Source organism: Ceratotherium simum, chromosome 32 (genome assembly GCF_057802395.1).
Source record: "Ceratotherium simum simum isolate JZ-2026a chromosome 32, ASM5780239v1, whole genome shotgun sequence".
NCBI lineage: Eukaryota > Metazoa > Chordata > Mammalia > Perissodactyla > Rhinocerotidae > Ceratotherium > Ceratotherium simum.
In genome coordinates this window covers 7,917,935-7,944,658 of record NC_141931.1, presented here as the reverse complement: position 1 = coordinate 7,944,658, position 26,724 = coordinate 7,917,935, and the positions used below count along the sequence as shown (strand labels likewise).

At 39.6% G+C, this 26,724-nt stretch overlaps 1 protein-coding gene across 2 annotated transcripts in view; it reads right to left on the bottom strand.

The window, feature by feature from the left end:
- ODAD2 (outer dynein arm docking complex subunit 2) overlaps positions 1 to 26,724 on the bottom strand; it is a 181,530-nt gene that overhangs the window by 99,470 nt on the left and 55,336 nt on the right. For both annotated transcript variants that reach the window (XM_004425263.3, XM_087420714.1), the window contains 6 exons: positions 25,206 to 25,352; positions 24,386 to 24,595; positions 20,560 to 20,802; positions 20,106 to 20,216; positions 11,157 to 11,311; positions 10,134 to 10,376 (listed from right to left, as the gene is read on the bottom strand). In XM_004425263.3, the coding sequence (XP_004425320.1) occupies positions 10,134 to 10,376; positions 11,157 to 11,311; positions 20,106 to 20,216; positions 20,560 to 20,802; positions 24,386 to 24,595; positions 25,206 to 25,352 (1,109 nt within the window). The remainder of the gene's footprint in view (positions 1 to 10,133; positions 10,377 to 11,156; positions 11,312 to 20,105; positions 20,217 to 20,559; positions 20,803 to 24,385; positions 24,596 to 25,205; positions 25,353 to 26,724) is intronic.

Genomic DNA, 26,724 nt, shown 5'->3' with positions numbered 1-26,724 from the left:
TTTGTTTGTCATTTCCTTACCATTTAACTTAAAGCTGAAAGATGCAATAAATCCTCCAAATCTAGCAATAATAGCCATGTCTGAAATATGATGCCAAGGGTAATGCTGTTTGGATTCTTACCGAATTCAAAACACTGTTTTCTGAAACTGCCTTAGTGCGTTTATAAAAACATTTGTGGGAAAACCATATTTACAAGTACAAAAGGATTCATCAACCCCTTGTCGCACAATAAAGAACAGTTTAGTCTTTATCTTATAGGCCTTGTCATAGAATTTGACACTTTTGACCATTTTCTCTTCTTAAACTCCCTCTTCCCTTTGTTTTTTCAGTAACTCACTCTTCTAGCTTCCCTCACAACTCTCTGGCTGATCCTTCTCAGTTTCTTTATAGATACCTCTTCCTTGGTTCACTTATTCTCCCTCAAAGATTGGGTTCAATAGGATTCTGTTTTTGTCCTTCTCTTTTCATTTTCCTTTCTCTTCCTCACAAGCTCTCATACATATCCATGACTTATAGTTAACAAATATTCATAATACTATATACCCAACCCATGTTCTATCCTAAGCTTTAGACATGAATATCCAATTGACTAGTTGCCATCACCATATAGATGTCCCATAAGAACCTCAATGTCTACCGAAGCATAACTGAATTCATCATTCATTCATTAAACAATAAACGTTTGTTGAGTGCCTACCCTGAGCCTGGGACTGGGTCAGCCAGTGAATACATGATGATGAACAAAATGACTTTGTTTCTCCCCTCGTGAAGTTCATTCTTCCTTCACCAGTCCTCCAGCTATATTCCCTCTATCAGTAAGTGGTACCACTATCCATCTACTTACCCAAGTCAGAAACCTAAGCATCATCCACGACTCCTCCTTCTTTTTTACAGCTCATGTTCAATCATTCACCTGATTTTATCCACTATCCCTTTATATCTCTTTAATCTATCAATTTCTTTATTACATTATATTTCACAGGCTTAGTTTAAATCACCTTCACCTCTGGCCTGCAGTGATTCCCTAACAAGTTTCTCTGTCTGAAGTTATGCTTAAAACCCTTCAATAACCTTCAATCAACTTACAACAAAATCCAAATTTATTAACATGATGCACAAAGGCCTAGATTATAATTGCCTATTTACACATGTCTATGCCATACCCTCAAAGCTCCTTGATTGCAGGTGAGAGTTTAAAGTGAGTTATTCACCATTTAGGGTCCTCTTGTTCTCAATTTATAGCAAGTTAAATAACATGATTAATTTGATATAACAGAAACACAGAATTAAGGGACGCATCTATAGATGAGTACAGGTACTATACGGTCTGACTTTAATTTTCTATTTATGTATTATCGTTTTAAATTGCTATTAATTGAAGCTACGGCTCCATCAACAATACTAGCCAACATTTACCTAGCGCTTATTATGTGTCAAGCACTTTACATATATTAATTCACTCAATCCAATGAGATAGGTACCATTACTATCTCCATTCTATATATCTGGTAACCAAGGCACCAAGGAGTTTAATAATTTGCTGAAGGAAACATAGTTGGTAAGGGGTGAGACTGGCATTCCAGGCAATGGTTCCAGAATCTACACTCTTAACCATTATACCACTATTCAGAATAAAATGAGATTGTGCAAGGTATTAAACAAGGACTTTGATTTTGTAAAGATGACGCATATTCATCATACAGACTGTAGAGAAAAATACAAAGATGAAAGTAAAAAATGATCCCAAATCCTACCATCAGAAATAATAATCATTAACAGCTAATGTAAATTATTTTGGATATCTCTTTATGCCTATAACTAGATAAAAGGATGTATGGATAGGTAGAAATAGATAAATAGATGGATAGATGACAGACAATGTTCTGAATAGTATCTATCAATTTACTTATGCGCAAGATGACAAAAATCTGCACACCTTCTCATCAACCCTGAACTGACTTTGTTTTTATTTTTGTCAGTTGTATTATTACATTATCTATAAAATGTAGATGATTCCCCTAATGATAATTTCTCCACTGTTTTGTCTTAGTTTAATATTTAAATGAATTCAATGGTCTGCACTGGTACCTTTTAGCCGTAGTTTTCCTGTTTTGAAATACTTTGAGTAACTTCTTGATTGACTAGATTTTGGTAATCAGGCAGTTTTTTCAAGAAGAGCTAGTGAGTACGATATTCACTACTTTCTTGTATGATTGAGAATGTGCTACTGCCTTCATATTTGAAGGACAACTTGTCTGGATGTGAAATTCTTGGGCAATATTATCTCTCCCTGAGAACGCTAGTCTGAGGGATTTAATCCCTCAATCAATGTCTTTTGATATTAAAAGAAGCCTTGGAGCAGTTGGAAGACAATCTGTCCTGATGGTTTGCTTCTCTTACCTACTTATTTTTTCCTTTATTTTTGAAATGCAAGCAATTTTATCAGGATGTATCACTGCTGGCCATTCTGAATATTACTAGGGTCTTTCTGGGTCTTTTGACCTACATATACACAAAAAAGTTTTCTTCTGTTTTATCTTTAATTAAGATCATATTCCATTAGTTCCAACCTCTTCTTAAGGAACACCAATTACGTTTATGTTGGATCTCCTTGGGTTCAATATTTATCACTTTCTCTATTATAATTTTAATATATTTTTCTTTTTCATTTCATTTGGTATTTCCTATATACCACACTCCTGACTATGTTTTCAGTTGTGTTTATTATATTTCTCTTGCCTCCATCCAGCCTTTTAGTTCAATAATTTTTCTATTTCTCTTCTGAGCTCTGACCACTTGCTTTTTACAACTATTTAGGTTACCTTATAAAGTCTTTTTGTAAAACTTTATGGGATTTCTTTTGGCTACTTTATTAAGAGGCAGTATATTGCCTTTACAGCCTTGTGATTGTGCGGAAATTATTTGTCTGAACTTATCTGTTTCCTTTTGTAATGGAATTACCTCAAACACAATCCCACAAAAATCTGCAATTCTCTTTGCCCTGGGAACATATCTCCATTCGGTTTTGAGCATTCAAACAGTCAATCTGGCTCACTCCAAATCTCTAAAAATTTATAGTTTCATTGTGTTGCAATCTGGCAATCATTGTCTCTAGTATCCTTTTCAGTCCAAAGCGTCTCCAGCAGTCTCCTTGGCTAGAAGACTGTTGTAGACAATATAAGATGACCTGTGCATATGACTTTTCCTTAGGCTCCACTTCTGATGTTTTATAATGCAAAACTAGGTCTCTGATGGGAAATTCCTCACTTCTTCCAAGGCCCATTCACTCCCCTAGTCTCTGCTGTCTATGAAAAAAAAACGTTGGCTATGCATCTCATGACCATGACACTTATTTGGGGGGAAATCTTGAGATCTGAAAAGGCATGTGCTAGCTGTCAGCATATAACATACAGGTCAATAATGCATAGCATTTTGCAGGTGTGTTTCACATTTAAGATTTGGAGTTGTGGCCATTTCCTTGTTTGGGGGAATATGATTTTTTCCTACTCTTGCTCTGTTTTGTCATTAACCAGAAATCAAGCCTCTCATAAAATTATACAAACTAGTTCTGTGTATTTACTAATCAATGTTTATTTATTGCCAACTGATCATCTACTCTACTATTTTAAAATTACTTCTCTGTCTCCCCAGCTCAATCAAAAAGTCCTTGAGGCCTGATGATTTATCACTGAGTCTTTCTTTTTCTTTCACTACATTTTGTTGCTTCAAAACCTACGTTCTTTAAGATTCACAATAAGAAAAGTGTGTAGCTGTTTCTCTGGCCTTTTCTTGAATGGGTTTAACTGGAAGGTCAATAAATCTAAAAATTTATTTAATATAGTTATATTAAAAAGAGTTTGGGGGCTGGCCCGGTGGTGTAGTGGTTAAGCTCATGTGCTCTGCTTCGGTGGCCCACGGATTGTAGGTTCAGATCCAGGGCACAGACCCATTCACCGCTTATCAAGCCATACTGTGGCAGGTGTCCCACATATAAAGTAGAGAAGACTGGCACAGATGTTAGCCCAGGGCCAATCTTCCTCAGCAAAAAGAGGAGGATTGGCAACAGATGTTAGCTCAGGGCTAATCTTCCTCACAAAAAAAGTGGGGGGGGGCGGTTGAAGGCCCATTGTGGAAAGTAATGTAATGATGATATTTAGAAGGAATTTTTAGGTATCAACTAGATAACTTGGTAATGACATGTGGAAATCATTAAAGCTGAGATGTAGAATAGAGAGGGTTGGGCTTTGCAAGAGTAAGTTCTAATCTATATAAAAGAAATTCAATATATTTATTAAGAAATTAGTAGTCACCAAGAGATAAAAGGTGATTTGTGACACAGCCACACGGTGATATAGAAAAACATACACTACTAACAAGGCAGACAATGATAAAATCTACATGAAAAGTATTAAAAAAAAACTCAAGGTAGCTTCTCAAGTGAAGCTCAATCCCATCTCAGAGCTTTTGTGTTTGCTACTCCTTGTCTGAGGTGTTCTTCCCTCAGGCTGGCTCCTCAGCGTTCAGGTCTTGGTTCAAATATTGTCCTCCCAGAGACCACTTTCCTCTCTTGCACTTTCTCTTTCTTCTTTCCACTCAAGCTAAAGTAACCACCTCCCACCAGTTGCTGTCTTTCAATCATACTGTTTTCTTCACAGCATTTAACTCATAACATTTATTTAAGAGTTTATAGTCTGTGACCCCCACACATAATAGAAGGTAAGTTCCACAGAGAAGGAACTTTGTTTTGGTTACACTATATCTCCTCAGTGTCTGAAACATCTGAGACTAAGGCTCCAATAACTGAATTCAAAAGGAGTCATGGGGGCTGGCCCCGTGGGGAAGTGGTTAAGTTTGGCGCCCTCCACTTCTGTGGCCCGGGTTTGTGGGTTCGGATCCCAGGTGTGGACCCACACCACTCATCAAGCCATGCTGTAGTAGCAACCTATACACAAAATAGAGGAAGATGGGCATAGATGTTAGCTCCTCAAGCAAAACGAGGAAGACTGGCAACAGGTGTTAGCTCAGCGCCAATCTTCCTCACCAAAAAAAAAAAGGTATCATGGAGGCTTGAGTATTTGTGTAACAGACATGTGGTTAGACGAAGCTGTGAGAACTCAAAAAGAATCACATTAACAAAGTTCTAGGATGATCTTAGAGTTTTGGGCTTCCTGTGAAGGAAGAGGGCATAAATGATTGAATACAAATGATTCTTGTTTTCAGATGCCAGGAAGGTGGGCTAAAGGAAGAAGGTCCTACCAGAGACTACCAGCGTAGGGCATAAGCTTTCTGTAGTGATCCAGTGGTGAAACATACAGTAAAATGCACCTCCGCAGGGTTCTGTGTATGGCCACACGACGTATGGTGCTGTGCACACAGTAGTCTACGTGAACGGTGCTCCCTAGAGCTGTGCAAGGTGTATCCATACACAGCAGCCCTGAGTGTCTGCTCACATATATTAAATGACTTGAATGAATGAATGAGTGAATCAGAATGAAAGTATACAAGATAGATATATACAGTCATGTGTTTCTTAACGATAGGGATCCGTTCTGAGAAATGAAAATTAGGCAATTTCATCACTGTGCAAACATCAGAGTGTACTGAGGAGGAACAAATTTGCCACCCCAAAATGTGTCTCCTTAACATGAGGATTATTTTTAAGAAAAAAAAGACTCAGAAAGTTTTTCTTGTTACCTCCTCCTTAAGTGCCTAAAAGAATTCAGATAAAAAAATCTGTCTCAAGAAACAAGCTATCACCTTAGCATCACGTGAACTAGGTGGTAGTCAGGGAGGAACCTAGAAAAGCCTGTTTGTTGGGCTCCCCTCTGTGATCTTCTGTTTCTGTGTGGCCAAATGAACATTTGTTTTCCAAACGTCTGCTCCTTTTCACCTACCTGTGAATTGCCTTCCTTCCCTTTGAAGTCCCTGACTCTCCCCGCCCCCAACATCTTCTTTTGTCTTTAGCTGAAGATGGTATTTAAGGTGAGGGCTTTGGCCATTTTGGTGAGTTACTCAGTTTTCCTGGGTTTCTCCCATATACACATTATTAAACTTTTGTTTTTTCTCCTGTTAATCTATCTTATGTCAATTTAATTCTTAGACCAGCCAGAAGAACTTAGAAAGGTAGAGGAAAATTTATTCCTCCCCCACAGAAACCTATATGGTACTTACACAAACCTAGATGGTATAGCCTACTACACACCTAGGCTATATGATACTAATCTTATGGGACCACGATCGTATATGCGGTCCATTGTTGACTGAAACATTGTTATGTGGCACATGACTATATATTTAAAAGATAACAATAAGTAACTCAAAATAAAAATATGTAACCTATTAATAATACGTAAGCTCCATATTATCCTGTCCCTAAACTCCGAACTATTTACTAAATGCAAATTATAAGTTTAAATTACTTCCTTAATAGCCTGAAAAATTCTCCTAGTCAGCATTGTCTGAATCACTCAGTCCTTTATCTCTTTTCCTCGATGGAATCAGAAGAGTTACAGGACTCAAGATGGGGCAGGGCCAGAGTATCGAGACTGAAAGGGAACTTCTCTTCTGTGTTTTGTCTCCATCCAGTATTAGTACAGTAAGTATGGAAATTCATCTTTTCCTCCATAACCCCTACTAGGCTAAACGTCCACAGAGCTTCAGGAGGGAGCTGAGATTACTGAGATTTCAGGAAGGTAAAATTAGCCATCCAGGTCCTTCCTTTGCCTGGCCTCATCTTATTTGTTGACTCTACCTCCTACTTCCCTCTTCCTCAGATTGGTCTTTCCATTCTTGATGCTCTCTCGCTGCTCAGGTCTCTATTCATTTTTCCCTCAATATGCTTCCCTACCCTTCCACCCATTCAATTAGGTTCTATATTCATTAACCATACACTTAACCCACTTCCTATGAAGAACTCATTATGACAACTGTTATGAAATGAACTGTGTCCCCTCAAATGTTCATTTGTTAAAGTCCTAACATCCGGTACCTCAGAATGTAACTGTATTTGGAGATAGGACCTTTAAAGAAGTGACTGAGTTCAAATGGGGTCATTAGGGTGGGCCCTAATCCAATCTGACTGCTGTCCTTATAAGAGGAGATTAGGACACATAGGGAGACACTAGGAGCATACTACGTGATGGGGCAACAAGAGGGTGGCCATATGCGAGCCAAGGAAAGAGGCCTTAGGAGAAACCAGCCCTGCCAGCACCTTGATCTTGGACTTCCAGCCTCTAGAACTCCAAGAAAACAAATTCCTGTTGCTTAAGCCACCCAGTCTGTGGTATTCTGTTATGGCAGCCCTAGCAAACTAGTAATAGATTTTGGTACTGGGAATTGGGGTGCTACTGTAACAAATATCTAAAAATGTGGAAGTGGCTTTGGAACTGTGTAATGAGTAGAGGCTGGAAGAGTTGGAGGTGCATGTTAGAAAAAGCTTTGATTTTCTTGAAGAGACTACTGGTAGAAATACGGACATTAAAGGTACATCCGACGAAGTCGCAGATGGACATGAGAAACATGTTATTGGAACTGGAAGAAAGATGATCCTTGTCATAAAGTGGCAAAGAACTTGGCTGAATTGTGTTCTAGGGTTCTGTGGAAGATAAACTTGTGAGTGACAAACTTGGATATTTAGCAGAAGAGATTTTTAAACAAAGTGTTGAAGGTGTGGCCTAATCTCTCCTTACTGCAGAGTAAAATGCAAGAGGAAAGAGATAAATTGAAGAAGGAACTGCTAAGCAAAAAAGAACCAGAACTTGAAGATTTGGAAATTTTTCAGCTTATCCATATTGCAAAAAATGAGAAAGTGTGTTCTGGAAAGAATACCAAGGGTGTGGCTGGCAATCATATGATAAAGAGATTATGGGTGTGACTCATGGATCCAATCAACCATCTCAAGCAGAAACGCTGCCATCTTGGACTGAAGGGGACAGATATGCGACGAAACAAAGGAAGGTTGTTGGACTTCTGGGATTCCACAGAATGGGTCAATAGAGCAAACAATGTGATGCTATTTCTCCCATAGCCAGGATTCACGGGTCCAGGAATCAAGATGTGGAAATGGGAGTGGTACCTACCACTTACTATTAGCCCTAGTGACCCACTAGCAAAATTTCTGCTTCCTGTCCCTGTGACCTTATGCTCTGCTGGCCTAGAGGTCTTAGTTCAAAATGCTTCTACCAGGAGACACAACAATGATTCTACTGAACTGGAAGTTAAAACTGCCACTGGCCCCTTTGCCTCCCCATGCCTCTAAATCAACAAGAAAAGAAGAGAGTCACTGTGCTGGCTGGGGTGACTGATCCTGATTACCAAAGGGAAATTGGACTGCTACTCCACAACAGGGGTCAGGAAGAATATGTCTGGAATACAAGAGATCCCTTAGGGAGTCTCTTAAGTATGACCATGTCCTGTGATTAAAGTCAATGGAGAAGTACAACAACCCAATCCAGGCAGGATTACTAATGGCCCAGACCCTACAAGAATGGCGGTTTGGGTCACCCCACCAGGTAAAGAACTACAACTAGCTGAATGCTTGCTGAGGGCAAAGGGAACACAGAACGGGTAATGAAAGAAGGTAGTTATAAATACCAGCCATGAGCACGTATCAGTTACAGAAATGAGGATTGTAATCGTCATGAGTACTCTTCCTCATTTTGTTGAATTATGAACGTGTGTGTTATTTATACATATCTTTGTTTTCTTCCCTTTCTTATCTTCTTATCATGTAACATGATATATTGACTTTATATCATAGTATTTAATTATCGTTAACTTTACATCATAGTATTTAAGTTACAGGATATCAAGGAGAAGAGTAAACATCACCCAAGGACTTTGCTTTCTCTTCTGGGGAAAGGGTTATCATGTTTTCAGTTATATGTAGGATAGTTGTATAGTGTCAGAAAGAAGTATGACCTCATTATTATCTTTGTATAGAGATTAAGTATAGCTGAAGGAGATGTGTATATGGGTGCCAAGTTGACAAGAGGTGGACTTGTGATGGTTAATTTTATGTGTCAACCTCACAGGTCTAAGCGATGCCCAGATATTTGGTTAAATGTTATTCTGCATGTTTCTGTGAAGTTGTTTTTTGGATGAAATTAACATTTAAATTGGTGGACTCTGAGTAAAGCAGATCACCCTCCAAATGAGGGTAGGCCTCATCCAATCAGTTGAAAGCCTTAATGAAACAAAGACTGACCTCCCCAAGCAAGAAGGAATTCTGCTAGCAGACTACCTTTGAACTCAAACTGCAACTCTTTCCTGAGTCTCCAGCCTGCCTGCCTACTCCATCAGCATTTGGACTCACCAAGCTTCCACAATCACATGAACCAATTCCTTAAAATAAATCTATCTTTTTGCCTCTCTCTGTTTTTATACACATCCTGTTGGTTCTAATTCTCTGGAGAACCCTAATAGAACAACTTTGACCTGTATGGGTTCCTCCCTCTCTGGACTTTACATATACACACACACATATATATACACATACATACACATGTATAAGTGTGTGTGTGTATATGTGTGTGTGTGTGGGTATACAAAATCTCCACATAATCTTGCTATTGTTCTCAAATTGTACCACATTTAAGTCTTTTCTTTCTAATTAGACAAGGATTTGCTTAAGGACCAAGATCATAGCTCAAAATCCTTTGTCTCAACCCCTCATCAGTTCACAGTTCTTTTTACGTGCTCAAAATGTTTGCTGAATTGAATCGAGAAATAGGAAAGATACTATGAAAATGCTACCTAGAACTACCTAGGATCTCAGTTAGATAGAGAGCTAGATAGACACTTATTCCCTAGGAGGCAGACAAAAATTTTTTTGATTGTATTAAGGTTTCTGCACAGGAAATTGATTATTGGGTATTTTAAATCCTCCCAGTATGCCCAGCTTCAGCCCTCCAGCTCAACCAAGGGAACAATCTGGCTCTGTTAAGTCATGATTTGGTAACCTTGTAGTTATTTACATGTAGACACACTTTACCTTTTCATCATTCCTGCACACCAATTCTAAATGATGACACTATTCCATGACTACCCAAGTGGTTCCCCAAACATTCTCAGATAAAATCTTTCTGTCTCCCTGAACACTCTCAGATAAAATCCAGTCTCTAGGGCCACTTACATCATACTTTCAGGTTCTACTGCACAAGCACCAACTGCTTTTGTGACATTGACAAGAAGAGCTTGGTTTATTCCAACGAGGAGGTTCACAAGTGGCTGAATACCACCACATTTCCGGACAATGACGCGGTTTTCATATTCTTGGCAGCATTCTCCCAACGCACCAACCACATTCACAAGTACTTCTTCGGGTTGATCAGTTAGAAGTCCCACCAAGGTTTCAATGGCTTTGTATTCCCGAAACCTAAGTTCATCAGAAAAAGAGGGAGGAAGGGAGGGAAAGAAGAGAACAGTATTATTTTTGGTATAAAGATAGCTGATAACATAAATAGCTAAAAATTACTAAATGTCAACTTTATGCTCATTCAATCCTTACAACAACCCTATGATGTAGATACTACTATAATCTGCATTTTCAGAAGGCTAATCTGAAGTTGGGTAAATAGTGAAGCCAACATCTACACCCTGCCATCTGCTCCAGACCTGTGCCCTTAACCACTAGGCTGCACAGCCTCTAAGACAACTACTTCCTTCAGATCTGAGCATCAGTGATTCCACTATGCTGAGGGTTTTTTCCCCCATGTTACAGAGACTATTTTACATGAACAAAGCAAAATAAATCTATTTTGTGCTAAATAGGACATATGAATTTCTTGTTAAAGAAAATCATCAGCCTGAAACAAGGAAGAGTTGCCTCAGAACATCCATCATAGAGTGTGTGAACTCTAAAAATATATAAAGAGATAAATTTGAAGATTAAATCAAATGATCATAAAGTTTACAAATACTATAAAATTCAGTGAAGTCATATTTGAAAATGACCATTGCCGGGTGGTGGGATAGGAAGCAGGGGTCTTTCATTTCTAAGAATCCCTTAATCCTGCCAACTTAATCCAGAACGTACATCCATGAAAACTACAAGAGTAGCATTAGAATTGACTCTTTATTAAAACAGCATTAAATTTCAAGAATGTGTTTTGGTGGCCATATTTTTATTACAGAATATTGCAATGCCTTCTCTTACTTGGTCACATTCTCTTTGCTGATGGAACATTTCCATATTGCCCCTGTCACAGCAGCCAACCGTTCTTTATTGTCAGTGTTATTGAGCAGGCTAGCCAAGGGTTTAAGTCCTCCATGCAGCCTAACCAGGTCACGGGTTTCTTCATCTTCAGCACACTACACAGAAAGTCAAGTCAGAGGCTGTCAGTGATCAAGGCATATCAAGCTTTCAGTGATTACAAAGGAGGCTGCCATTCTGGAAGCTATGACACCTCTTTTCAGAGAGTACCATTTTCTGAAGGAGCCTCCAAGTAAGATATAATTCTTCTCTACAATGGCTATCCTGACAGTATCTCTCTTCCCATAAAGGGTTTTGGCAATGTCTAATAGTTTCTACATACTTGGCAATTCTCCCAAGCCAGTTCTGAGGTAGCCTGGGCTTCCACTGAAACAGAGACAGAGGTCGGTAAGTTATCTAGAATGTCACATGCGTGGACGGAGGATTTCTGCAGTGATGCAACCCAGAATCCTGGGAAAATGTAGCAGAGAAGTTGGAGGAGTGATAGGAATTCAGTCAGATCTTCAACGACCTCAAAAATCTAAGAGATGAGGAACTTCCCCAGCAGAGTTTCTATGCCCAGAGCAGTGGGTTGTATCAATAGCAAGTGACATTTTATTTAAACATGTTTATCCATGTTTGTGTCATCCTTTGAAATAAATATGTACTGTATAGATGTTTCCAACTGATCATCCTCCCCAGGTTATACAGCCAAAAGATGGTAATCAGTATAGGTTTGCTATCATCCTCAGCATACAGTTGGTCTCTGAGGCCATATGATACAGATGGACGTCATGTGTCATCCATGAGGGCCACTAGAAGAAATTGTCATTGTAATACACTGTGAGGCACCTGCCATTTTTATATTCTATGTGTGGATTTCGGTTCTGTTGCAAGTTTTTAAATTGCAAGTTTTAAAAATTAATCACTACTTGTAATTGACCTTTAATGGTCACTCATATGAGGCAGATATACAAATCAAGGCTGTATAGCCTTGTTACAAGCTGTGTCCCCTCAAAATTCATATGTTGAAGTTCTAACCCCTGTACCTCAGAATGTGACTGTATTTGAAGACAAGGCCTTTAAAGAGGTAATTAAGGTTAAACAAGATCATTGAGGTGGGTTCTGGTGTCCTTATAGGAAGAGGATATTAGGACACAGAGGAAGGACTATGTGAAGACAGAGGGAGAATGACACATGAATATGAAGACAGCCATCTACAAGCTAAGGAGAGAATGATCAGAAGGAACCAACCCTGTTGACACCTTGATCTTGGACTTCTAGCCTCTTCCAAACTGTGACAAAATAAATTTCTGTTGTTTAAGCTATCCAGTGAGTGGCAATTTGTTATGGTAGCCCTAGCAAACTAATATAACCCTCTACCGACATGAGCTCTTTCTCTGACTTTATCTTCTTGGTGCACTCTTTCACTTGGCACATTTTAAAATGCATTCCTCTAGGAAATCTACTCTGATTAGGTAGAAGCTAGCATGGCCAGTAACCAGCCATATACTAATTTGTCAAGGCCATCTTTTCTTCCCCTTTGCCATTCCAATCTGTTTTCTGGTATATCATGAAATTTACAACCCACAAAAAGTTAATGAAGATTAAAATAAGTAAATTAACAAAAAGATAAAACAGGAACACATGCACTCATGCATCCATCTTGTCTTGGTGGGAAATAAATTTCCCAAGACCACAGTGTTCGAATAGGATATATGAAAATCAATATATAAATATCAGGTGTCCATCATTATATATTTTTTTAATTTTTTGTTTATTGCAGTAACATTGGTTTATAACATTGTATAAATTTCAGGTGTACATCATTATACTTCTATTTCTGCATAGATTACATCATGTTCACCACCCAAATACTAATTACAACCCATCGCCAAACACATGTGCCAAATTATCCCTTTCGCCCTCCTCCCTCCCCTCATCCCCTCTGGTAACCACCAATCCAGTCTCTGTCTCTATGTGTTTCTTTATTGTTGTTATTATCTACTACTTAATGAAGGAAATCATATGGTATTTGACCTTCTCCCTCTGACTTATTTCACTTTGTATAATACCCTCAATGTCCATCCATGTTGTCACAAATGCCTGGATTTCATCCTTTCTTATGGCTGAGTAGTATTCCATTGTGTATATATACCACATCTTCTTTATCCATTCGTCCCTTGATGGGCACTTAGGTTGCTTCCAAGTCTTGGCTATTGTGAATAACGCTGCAATGAACACAGGGGTGCATGTATCTTTATGCATTGGTGTTTTCAAGTTCTTTGGATAAATACCCAGCAGTGGAATAGCTGGATCATATGGTAGTTCTATCGTTGATTTTTTGAGGAATCTCCATACTGTTTTCCATAGTGGCTGCACCAGTTTGCACCCCCACCAGCAGTGTATGAGAGTTCCCTTCTCTCCACATCCTCTCCAACACATGTTGTTTCCTGTCTTGTTAATTATAGCCATTCTGACGGGCGTGAGGTGATATCTCATTGTAGTTTTGATTTTCATTTCCCTGATAGTTAGTGATTTTGAACATCTTTTCATGTGCCTGTTGGCCATCTGTATATCTTCTTTGGAGAAACGTCTGTTCAGGTCTTTTGCCCATTTTTTAATTGGGTTGGTAGTTTTTTTGTTGTTGAGATGCATGAGTTCTTTACATATTTTGGAGATTAAGCCCTTATCAGATGTATGGTTTGCAAATATCCTCTCCCAATTGTTAGGTTGTCTTTTCGTTTTGTTGATGGTTTCCTTTGCTGTGCAGAAGCTTTTTAGTTTGATGTAGTCCCATTTGTTTATTTTTTCTATTGTTTCTCTTGCCCAGTCAGACATGGTGCTTGAAAATATGTTGCTAAGACCGATGTCGAAGAGCATACTGCCTAAGTTTTCTTCTAGAAGTTTCATAGTTTCAGGTATAAATTCAAGTCTTTAATCCATTTTGAGTTAATTTTTGTGTATGGTGTAAGGTAAGGGTCTACTTTCATTTTTTTGCATGTGGCTATCCAGTTTTCCCAACACCATTTGTTGAAGAGACTTTCTTGTCTCCATTGTATGTTCTTGGCTCCTTTGTCAAAGATTAGCTGTCCACAGATGTGTGGGTTTATTTCTGGGCTTTCGATTCTATTCCATTGATCTGTGTGTCTGTTTTTGTGCCAGTACCATGCTGTTTTGGTTACTGTAGCTTTGTAGTATATTTTGAAATCAGGGAGTGTGATACCTCCAGCTTTGTTCTTTTTTCTCAGGATTCCTTTAGCTATTCGGGGTCTTTTGTTGTTCCATATAAATTTTAGGATTCTTTGGTCTATTTCTGTGAAAAATGTTGTTGGAACTTTGATAGGGATTGCATTGAATCTATAGATGGCTTTAGGAAGTATGGACATCTTAACTATGTTAATTCTTCCAATCCAAGAGCACAGAATATCTTTCCATTTCTTTGTGTCTTCTTCAACTTCTTTCAGCAATGTTTTATAGTTTTCCGTGTACAGCTCTTTCACCTCTTTGGTTAAGTTCATTCCTAGGTATTTTATTCTTTTTGTTGGAATTGTAAATGGGATGGTATTCTTAATTTCTCTTTCTGCTACTACGTTGTTATTGTTTAGAAATGCAACTGATTTTTGTATGTTGATTTTGTATCCTGCAACTTTACCATATTCGTTTATTACTTCTAAAAGTTTTCTGGTGGATTCTTTAGGGTTTTCTATGTATAAAATCATGTCATCTGCAAATAGTGACAGTTTCACTTCTTTCTTTCCAATTTCCATCCCATTTTTTTCTTTCTCTTGCCTGATTGCTCTGGCTAGGACTTCTAATACTATGTTCAATAGGAGTGGTGACAGTGGGCATCCTTGTCTGGTTCCTGTTCTTAGAGGGATAGCTTTTAGTTTTTCACCATTGAGGATGATATTAGCTGTGGGTTTGTCATATATGGCCTTTATTATGTTGAGGTACTTTCCTTCTATCCCCATTTTATTCAGAGTTTTTATCATAAACGGATGCTGTATCTTGTCAAATGCTTTCTTTGCATCTATTGAGATGATCATGTGATTTTCATTCTTCAATTTATTAATGTGGTGTATTACAATGATTGATTTGTGAATGTTGAACCATCCCTGCATACCTGGAATAAATCCCACTTGATCACGGTGTATAATCTTTTTAACGTATTGTTGTATGCGATTTGCTAATATTTTGTTGAGGATTTTTGCATCAATGTTCATCAGTGATATTGGCATGTAATTTTCTTTTTTTGTGTTGTCCTTGTCTGGTTTTGGTATCACGGTAATGTCAGCTTCGTAGAATGAGTTATGGGGCTTTCCGCCTGCTCAATTTTTTGGAAGAGTTTGAGAAGAACAGATATTAAGTCTTCTTTGAATGTTTGGTAGAATTCACCAGGGAAGCCGTCTGGTCCTGGACTTTTATTTTTGGGGAGGTTTGTGATTACTGTTTTGGTCTCCTTACTGGTGACTGGTCTATTCAAATTCTCTACTTCTTCTTGATCCAGTTTTGGAAGGTTGTATGATTCTAAGAATTTATCCATTTCTTCCAGATTGTCGAACTGATTGGCATATAGCTTTTCATAGTATTCTCTTATAATCTTTTGTATTTCTGAGGTATCTGTTGTAATTCCTCCTCTTTCATTTCTGATTTTACTTATTTGTGCCTTCTCTCTTTTTTTCTTGGTGAGTCTAGCTAAAGGTTTGTCAATTTTGTTGATCTTTTCAAAGAACCAGCTCTTGGTTTTATTAATTTTATCTATTGTTTTTTTGGTCTCTATTTCATTTATTTCTGCTCTGATTTTTATGATTTCCCTTCTTCTACTGATTTTGGGCTTTGTTTGTTCTTCGTTTTCCAGTTCCTTTCCATTGTTAGATTATTTATTTGAGATTTTTATTGTTTGCTGAGATCGGCCTGTATTGCTATAAACTTCCCCCTTAGAACCACTTTTGCTGTATCCCATAAATGCTGGCATGTTGTATTTTCATTTTCATTTGTCTCCAGGTATTTTTTGATTTCTTCTTTGATTTCTTGGTTGATCATTAGCATTTTGTTTAATCTCCACGTATTTGTGGCTTTTCTGATTGTCTTCCTATAGTTGATTTCTAGTTTCATACTGTTGTGGTCAGAAAAGATGCTTGGTATTATTTCAATCTTCTTAAATTTATGGAGACTTGTTTTGTGGCCTAATATGTGATCAATCCTGGAGAATGTTCCATGTGCATTTGAAAAGAACGTGTATTCTTTGGTTTTTGGATGGAATGCTCTGTATATATCTACTAGGTCCATCTTTTCTAGTGTGTCATTTAAGGCCAATGTTTCCTTATTGATCTTCTGTTTGGATGATCTATCCGTTGGTGTAATTGGAGTGTTAAAGTCCCCCACTATTATTGTGTTACTGTCTATTTCTCTTTTTATGTCTCTTAATAATTGCTTATATATATAGGTGTACATACATTGGGTGCGTAGATATTTACAAGTGTTATATCCTCTTGTTGGATTGTTCCCTTGATCACTATGTAATGCCCTTCTTTGTCTCTTTTTACAGTTTTTGTTTTAAAGTCTATTTTGTCTGATATGAGTACTGCAACCCCAGCTTTCTTTTCATTGCCATTTGCGTGGAGTATCTTTTCCATCCCTTCACTTTCAGTTTGTGAGTGTCTTTAGGTCTGAAGTGTGTCTCTTGTATGCAGCATATATATGGGTCTTGTTTTTTTATCCAATCAGCCACCCTATGCCTTTTAATTGGAGCATTTAGTCCATTGACGTTTAAAGTAGCTATTGATAAGTATGTACTTACTGCCATTTTTTAACTTTTTTTTCCTCAGTGTTTTAGTAGTCCTTCTTTGTTCCTTTCTTCTTCCATACAGAATTGATGGTCTCTTTAGTCTGACCTCTGTCTGAAAGCTCTACTCTTTAACTCCCCTCCTCCCTCCTTTTATGTTTTTGATATCATATCTAACCTCTTTTTTGTGCATTTGTATCCATTACCCTCTTATCATGGAAATAGATAATTTTTCCTATTTGTGGTCTTCTCTTTTCCCCTTAAATCAGTCCCTTTAACATTTCTTGTAGCACTGGTTTCTTGGTGACAAACTCCTTTAATTTTTGCTTGTCTGGGAAATTTTTGATCTCTCCTTCCATTTTGAATGATAACCTTGCTGGGTAGAGTATTCTTGGCTGTAAGTTTTTTCCTTTAAGCACTTTAAATATATCATGCCACTCTCTTCTAGCCTGTAAGGTTTCTGCTGAGAAGTCAGCTGATAGCCTTATGGGGTTTCCTTTGTATGTAACTTGACATTCTCTTGCGGCTTTTAGGATTCTCTCTTTATCTTTAATTCTGGGCATTTTGATTATGATGTGTCTTGGTGTGGGCCTCTTTGGGTTTATCTTGTTTGGGGCTCTCTGTGCTTCCTGTACCTGGATGTCTGTTTCCTTCCTTAGGTTAGGGAAGTTTTCATCTATTATTTCTTGAAATAGATTCTCTGCCCCTTTGTCTCACTTTTCTCCTTCCGGGACACCTATAACACAGATGTTAGTGTGCTTGATGTTGTCCCAGAGGTCCCTTAGACTGTCCTCACTCTTTTTAATTCTTTTCTCTTTTACCTGTTCAGCTTGGGTAATTTCTTCTAGTCTTTCGCCCAGCTCGCCGATCCGTTCTTCTGTATCCTCTACTCTGCTTTTGAGTCCCTCTAGTGAATTTTTCATTTCCAGTATTGTAGTCTTCGTTTCTGATTGGTTCTTTTTTATATCTTCCATTTCTTTGTTGACATTCTCACTGAGTTCATCTGTTCTTCTCCCCAGATCAGTGAGCATCCTTAACACTCTTTGTTTGAACTCTCTGTCAGGTAGGTTGCTCATTTCTGTTTCACTTAGTTCCTTTTCTGGGGTTTTGTCCTGTTCCCTTACTTGGAATGTATTCCTTTGCCTCCTCATTTTGCCTCTTTCCCTGTGCTTGTGTCTACGTATTAGGTAGGTCAGCTACGTCTCCTGCTCTTGGATAGGTGACCTTATGTAAGTGACGCCTTAGCAGGCCTGTTGTGTGCTTCCCTCAGTTCTCAATGTCAGGGGTGACCCCTATGTGGGCTACGTGTGTCCTTCTGTTGTGGCCTGTTTGCTCTCCCTGTAGGTGCCCAGGGAGGCCGAGTTATGCTCCTGGCCAGCTGTTCTAATGCTCAGCTGCTTGTAGTTGTTGTGGGCCCTTCAGTCTCTTTATCAGGTGTGGGAAGCCCCAGCACAGTTGGCTGCAAGTTCTAATACCACATTTGTGTTGCAGTATTTCTTTTAAGTGAGTAGGCCCCCAGCGTGCCAGGTTGTTAGGCTCAGGGCCTTACAATTGCTATAAGCCTCCAGCTTTTAGGTCTCTTGTCAGGTCTCTTGTCAGCTCTCTGAGGATTGCAGCTGGGTGGGGCTGGCCTCAGGCACGGGAGCACCCAATTGTTTCAGGCTTTGGAAGGTGGGGCAAACCCCCATGTGGGTCTTTGAGAAGCACAAGTATTCTGCAGCTGACAAGCCCTGCCACCGACAGGTCCATACACACAGTCAACACAGTCCTGCCCTGTGTGCGTGCCCCGACCTCCTGAAGCGGACCCAGTCTCTCCATGGCGGGAGCCCCACAGGCTCCACCACCGCCCCACACTCTCCACCTGCTCCTTGTGCACGCCCTGCCACACTGAAGTCGGCTCAGTCACTAGGCTGCAGAGAATCCAGTCACCAATCTATGCAGGCCCACAAGTTGCCTGAAGGCTTGTTGTTGGGTGGGGCCCGTCTCTAGGATGGGCTACCTGCCCTGCCTGAGCTGGATTAAATCCGTGCTCTAGTGGATGGGGCAGACCCTGGGCTAGCACGCCCCAGGGAGTACTCCAATGGCATCTGTGTCAGCACGCCCACAGCAGGCCACAACAATGGCCACCGCCAATGTCCCAGTCCCTGGAGAGGTCTCACCTCTCACCGAGATACACTCAGGGCCTATTAGGTGAGTCTCTTTTCACCACAGCACTGTGCATCTTTCTTTCTGGTCATTTTAGGTTGCTTTCTGAAATGGGTGAGTTTGCGGGTGGGCCCCTTAAGAGCTGGTTTTGATTTCTTTGTGAACCAGCTTTTCTGGGGGTACTCCCCAATGTTTTAGTAGCAGGCAAAGTCAGATATTCTGCCACTCGTCTCGATTGTGCTGGGTCCACAAAATGCCCCCAGCGGGGGCGCTCCCTGGCTCAGGGGCCCGCTCCTCCAGGGAGGCTGCGTACCTGTGGGCTGCTCCCAGGTGGCCGTGAAGCTGGCGGCTTGTGAAGGCGGCGTTTCTCCTCTCCAGAAGGGAGTTTCTGCCTCTTCTACCTCAATTAGGATTGTCCGTTGTTGCAGGAGGTCCTCTTATCCAGTTTTCAGTTCTCTCTCAGGGGTAATTTTTCCACGAGTTGTTGTAAATTGGCTGTGTCCGCGGGAGGAGGTGAGTTCCGAGTCTGCCTACGCCGCCATCTTGACTTCATCCCCACATCATTATATTTTGATTTCTGTGTAGACTACATCATGTTCACCACCCAAAGTCTAATTATCATCTTGAAATTTATACAATGTTATAAAGTTACCTCAATCAAAAAAAAGCAATATGGAGGCACCATGTACATATTTAGCTATTTTACACTAGGTAAATCATTTTAGCAAAGATATAAGAGTCTTATAGAATTGTAAATAACCAGACATGCTGAAGCAGGTTTCTCCCTTGACATATACAGGCATCTGTCATTAGCACAGGACAGTGGTTCTCACACCTATGTGTGCATGAAAATCCCTGGGGGTTCTTGTTAAAAATGCAGATCCCTAAGTCCCATGCTCAGAGACCGAGACCTCATGTTTAGAAATACGGCCTTAAACTAGATGAAAAAGAACACTACAAATGTCCAGAGTCCATCGTACCTGGTAGATGGCCATGGCACAGTGTTCCTGCAGCTGCTCATTCTCACTATTGAGGTTCTTTACTAGATTTTCAATGATCCTTTCTGCTTTGATTGCAGCTCGGTAACTTTCCTAGGAAAATAAACTTAAATATTTATGGGTGTATAATGCATGAATGTAAGTATCTATTCACATTTATTAATAATTACCATGAACAAATTTTCTTAGTAAATAAACACCATAGTCCAAGCATAACATATCGATGTAAGAATATGAGAATTTAGTCAACATTTCCAAAAATATATCACACAGGTACCAGCGTAATTAACGTTCTATTAGTTTGATCTACTCGTCCTAAAAGAATGCTGACTTCATGAAAATAAACCCCTTGGCAGTCATGATCACCTTAAAAATTATTTTCAACTAAAGAAATTAAAGTAAATGAAAGCAAGGGAAGCAGAGCTGGCCTGGGTACCTCTGAGGCACATTCTTGCAAAGTCCCCACCACCGGAATTAGCATGTTTTCATGAGAAGTCTTCAGTAACCGAGCCAACAAAGGAATGCCCCCGGCTTTCCGAATGGCTTCTTTATTTGCATAACTCTTACTGCAGCTCCACAGCGCCAGCGCCCCGCAGCGAGCCACTTCCACATCTCTGGTCTCATACAGACTCGACTGAGCAGGTTCTGTTGAATTCTGCCCACAGTCAAGTAGAGCGACCTACAAGAACAGATAAATACAATGTACATGGGAATCTTCAACATAAAACTTAATGCATCCCTCAATAGCTACAGGGCTGCTACCAAGCTCAGCTCCATCAAAAATAAGAACACTTTTAAAAATTAACTTTCATAGTACACAGCAGTCAGTAAAGCAAAGAAACAAACAAAATTCTTCAAAATACCTTCACTCAGGTTTGGGAGCTTTTATATTTCCTTCCCACAAGAAATTTAATCCCACTAAGATAGTATTTTCTTAATACAGCTCTAAGATTTACATTAGTAAGATTTGTAAACCACATCCTCGGCCCTGGTATCTCAGAAAATTAGGCTCCCTAAAGCCATTAGAACTTTCTAATGAGAACTGACTCAATGGGCTTCACACTCTTAAAACCATGAGACCTCTTTGGAGGACACAGCCCTCCGCCCGTACTACCGAAATCAACCAAACCAAACAGCACAGCTGCCAGGATCCTCTCTTTTCTTTGCAATAAACAAAGTCACTGAAGATCTTAAGGGAAAGGCAATTTATCTGGATACAGCTGTCTGTCAGTGTAGCCCATGGAGGAAGTGAAGCCAGGCCTCCCAGAGGTGTCTATCCTACACGTGTCTACTCCACTCTCCTCTCTCTGCAGGCCGAATTTCATGGATACTGTCCACATAATCATGACCACCAATCCTGAGTTTAGAAGAGAGTAGCCCAGACTAAATAGAGTCTCTGATTCCTAATTCCAAATTCCTAGGAGACAGATCCTGTGAGAGCAGCGTTGAGTCAAGTGTACACTCATGGTCTAATTAGTTATGGCCCAAGAAAGGACAGGGGCTGAGGAGTATTTACACAGCCTTCAGGTGTCTACTGGGAATGGGATAGCAATGAAGGAAAGAAATTCTACGACAATGGGATTGAACACACGGCAGAAAGCCTAAAGGTATCTGTCTTCCACAGTTACTCCTTCATTCTCTCTATAAGGTTCAAACTCCATAGTTCATTGGATGAGGCCCTGTGTGATCACCATGGTCCTCCATCTTCGTCTCTCACTGCTCAGCCCATCTCATCCTAGGTCCGGCCACATTAAACTACATGCAGTTGCCAAACACTCAAGGTTGATTCCCAGCTCTGGGCCTTTACCAACATGGCTTCATGTTCGTGAAATGCCTTTCCCGGGTATGTCCTCATGACAAATACCTACTCATCTTTCAAGACTCAGCAAAGGCAACAACTCCTCTCTCCAGTCTTTCTTGACCCTCTTCCTCCAAGTAGAGTTGGTTGATCACCCCCCTCCTCTGTTCCTCCACTATTCCCAGTGCTGACTCCCATAAAATAGCCAAAACTCGCCATTACACTTATACTTTTACCTGTAGTCCCCCTCCCCCCACATCCCTCCCCACCACGAGACTGTGACATCACTGTGGTCAGGGACATACATTTATTTATATTTACTTATATTCATGTTCCCACCACCTAGTTATGTACCTGACACACATTTCAAGAAATGTTTGAAATGGTTTTCAGTGAAAGGCTCAAGTATGCTACCTACAGAGAAACACGGAAACTTGTCACAGGACTAACGGCACTGGATCTTGCAATATTTCCCTGCCTGGATGCCTTCTCCCTGCTTGCTCAGACTTCATGTCTTCTGCCCAGTCTTCTACTGGGTGTGCCTCTGCAGAGACTGACCTCCATCCAGGTGCCCAAATCCACTGTGGCCAGCGCCATCCTGCCTGCTCTGATACTGACCTTGGTTCCCTTGCTCTGGTGCCATAACCAGCCCACTGCTTCATCTCTGTATTGGGCGATCTCCCTCATTTCCAGCTTTAGTTGGGGGCTCTTAGCTGTATGTCACCTCCCCCCACCCTATACCTAGCAAACCAAAAATGGATCCCCAATCCTGCTCCTTCCCAGATGTGTTCTCAACCTAGCAATTACAAGTTTATTATTAGTTTATCCATTATTGGTCTTGCCTGTTCCTAATTTAGCTATTATTTAAAATTAAATTAAAATGTGCATCATTATCTTGACTAGGTTAGTGCGACTGTCCATATTCTAAGTCCCCAAAACATGATGCATAAGACTCCCATAAAAACATATTTTTGTTTTATACTACATTCCTCATTCTTATAATTTAATGGCAGCAGTTTCAGTGGACAGCCACATCAGCCTACCATATGATTTCATTATTTAAGCAGAAGAATGATACTCATAGTAATAATTACCTTTCCCCCAACATTTTATTATGAAAATTTTCAAACACACACAAAGGCTGAAAGAATATAGTAATTGCACAGCAACATCCATATATCCATCACCTAAATTCTGTAATTAACATTCTGCCATATTTGTTTTACCCCATAGCTAACCATCTAGTCACCCATCTCTCCAGCCATAAGTCATCTTATTTTTGAAGCAAATAATTACAATTTATAGGGCTCTACAGATACAAGTGAATACACAGAATCTCTCAGTAAATTTCTAAACACATTTCACTGTGTACATATTCCCATTAAATCCATATTAATTCAATAGGTATTTATTAACTCTTTTTATGTGTAAAGTTCTGGGCTAAGTGCTCTGGATGAGACTAAGATGAATAAGACATGTCTCTGATCTTAAGGAACTGAAAGTGCAGAAGTAGAGAAAATCCAGCCTGATAAAAGCTGTGGGAGAGACACAAGATCTGCTGATCCTTACTAAGCAGGATGAAAATGGATTTCCATATTGCATTTTATTAAGGTCTTTCCTGCCGTGGCAAAGGTGCTGAGCAGAATGCTAACTTTTTCCTTTCAGTGATAGTTATTGAAACCATTATTTTTCTGATTATAAAAGTAATACTTACACAACAAACTGGCAAATGTAGAAAAATAGGAAGAAAATCTGGTAATCATTTCAGAGAAAATCCCTGTGAACAATTTTGTGTATTTACTCCAAGTGTTTTTTCTACACTTGTTAGGTAGCTCTTTCAAAATTGAGATTGCCGGTATCATCAGTTTTAATCCTGTTATGATTTTTTATATAATATTAAATATACATTTATTCCTTGTTACTAAATAAACTTCCAAAACATAATATTAATAGCTGACAATAGACATTTCTTATGGATATAATGCAAATTATTTTACTAATCTCATATTATAAAACACACTAAAGTTTTCAGTTGTCACTCTTGTAGGTAACAATAGGATAAATAAGTACCTGCAGCTCTGACTCTCTTCTTGGGGGACAGTCCTCATAGTGAGGTCACCACATCAGAGGGCACAGGCTACCAGACTGCTTTCCACTGTGCAGGGTCTCACCATCCCCACACCAACACTGCACACACATGTGAATGTGTCCCCACCACTGTGAGACATGAAAACTACATCTATTTCTTAAAATTCATATTTCCTTGAAAAATGAGGTTGAACATGTTTTTTGGCCTCTTGCGAATGTAAATACACAAAAATAATTTTCAAGGACATGTTATACAAAAAGAAGATTCCCAGAACACGCCCTATGGTTACTTAACCTCTGGGCATGGCCAGGAAGGACAGGGAGTTGACGTCTGGGTTGCAGCTGGTGTGCTGATGACAAGGTCAGTGGTACTCACCAGTTTGGTGATGCCCCCGTGGCATCTCACCGCCCGCCAGGCTCTTCTAAACTTGGCAACATTAGCAATTGTCTCAGCTGCCAAACATTTCAGACTCTTATATGGAGAATCAAGTATATTAACCATAATTGGTAAGCCCCCAAGGTCAACAATATTACGTCTGATTTGAGGATTATGACTGATTTCCTTCAGGATTTTTAATGAACCAATCTAAATGAGAAAAAAAGTTATAGATGTAATGAGTGCTTAATATATAACCAGGGCTATATTTTTAAAAATTCCAAGTCTACCGAAAATCCTTCCCCAATTAAGTTTTATAAAGAAATAGTTTCTGTTTCCAGGTGTTAACACACATATCCTCTGTATATTCCTTCAGTTATGTAAACAAACATCCATCATCTAAGAAGCAGGCACTACAGTCATGTGCCGCATAATGACGTTTCGGTCAACGATGGACCACATATATGACGGCGATCCCATGAGATTGATACCGTTTAGCCTAGGTGTGCAGTGGGCTGTACCATCTGAGTCTGTGTAAGTACACCCTACGATGTTCGCACGATGACGAAATTGCCTAAAGACGCATTTCTCATAACATAGCCCCGCTGTTAAGCGACACATGACTGTAATGGAAAAGAACCAGAAGAGAAGGCAGAAAAGCAGACGAGAAGAGCAGCTAACAGCAGACGTGGCAGGTTATCAGGAATAACAGCAGAGGAAGACAAGAAACAGGCAGCAGGAGGCAGACACTCAGCACTAAGAAGAGAACCACAAGAAGCTATGAAGAAGGCTCCTCGCCCACTGTGACAAAGCCACGCACCTTACATTTGACTTCATCTGTATCGAGTAAATTTATTAAAACTTCAAGGCCTCCAACATCCCTGATTGCCAACTGGCACGTCTCTTGCGCTAAGTTGAAATCCTTCATCGAACACAACGCAATCACTGTAGCTGTCTGATTTCCTCCCTAAGAAGACACAATGCCATAGAAAGGTTAAATAGGATCACACTCCCGTAGAAATTTACAAAATGCTTACGAATCCACGAACTGGGAAATGTGTCTCCCTATACACACAGCACATAAAATTTTTTTAAGTTCTCTGAGTGGGTTATAATTTGCTAAATGAATCGTGTAGAGCTGATGCAGGAAAAAGCTGGACAGAGTGTCATAAAACATTATTACAATTAAGAGTCAACATTTAGAGGTGGTCTGTCAGCTTTAAACAGCTACAACATTAGGCAGTATTAGTATATTAAATAGAGTCAAGGGGCAAGCCTTGAGAGATCGACTGAGGAATGAGTTTTATTTGGAGGTAATAGGCAGTCCCTGTGGTTTTTGAACAGTGTACAGTGCAATGCAAACCATGTCAGAAAATTACTCTTACAGATGTACATAGAACAGTCTGGAACAGAGAAACCTGGAGAAAGGGAAACTATGTGGGAGGCAGTACAATAATCCATACTGGGACCAATGGTAAGCAGAGTAAGTGCTAGGGGGTCAGGAAAGAGGATGCAATTCCATCAAGAACTGGAGATGACCTGGTGGGTGGATGAAGGAGGAAAAAAGAAGCCATCATGGATGTGCGTGAAATACTGGCCCAATGTAAACAATCATGCAAATCAATGTCTCCTTAGCTAACCACCACAAGTGAAGAGTAGTGGGAAACGGCTCCTTGAAGATAAAACAATCTGAGAGATGAAAAAAAATTTAATGATTGATCAGTGAAACAGATCTGGCAGGAAATCAAAATCAAAATTCGTGGCAGGAATTCTTAGGCAATGTCCACTGATCGTTAATGCTTTGAATATCTTCAGAAGAACATACCATAGTACATATTACTTCTACGGCTATGAAGACTGGTGGGTAAATAAGAGTTCCAGTACAAGCAGTGACATTATTCATAAGACACAAAAGCAATATTTCTAATGGAGCTAAGAATACACTATTTTTGTAAAAGGTGCTCATAAAAGATAGTTGTGGATTTCTACCTCAAAACGTAGTAGAAATGGCCTCAAATAAATCTCTCTCTCGAGGCAAGATACCTACAAGCTACGTTTATTTTCATTTGCTAATCATTACTTTATATTGCCATATCTATTTTATATGTATATATATATACACACACACACACATATAATATATAGACATAGCACAAAAAATGGAAATTATATTCAAGTTGCCTAACCCCCTCCTTCTAATCACACACACACACACACACACACACACGCGCGCGCGCAAATCCTTTTGTGAATTCAAGACCATATGTTACTTTTAAAATAAGAAACTGAACTGGGATTACTAAGAGCAAGTATCAAAAAGTGAAGAGGGAAAGGTTGAG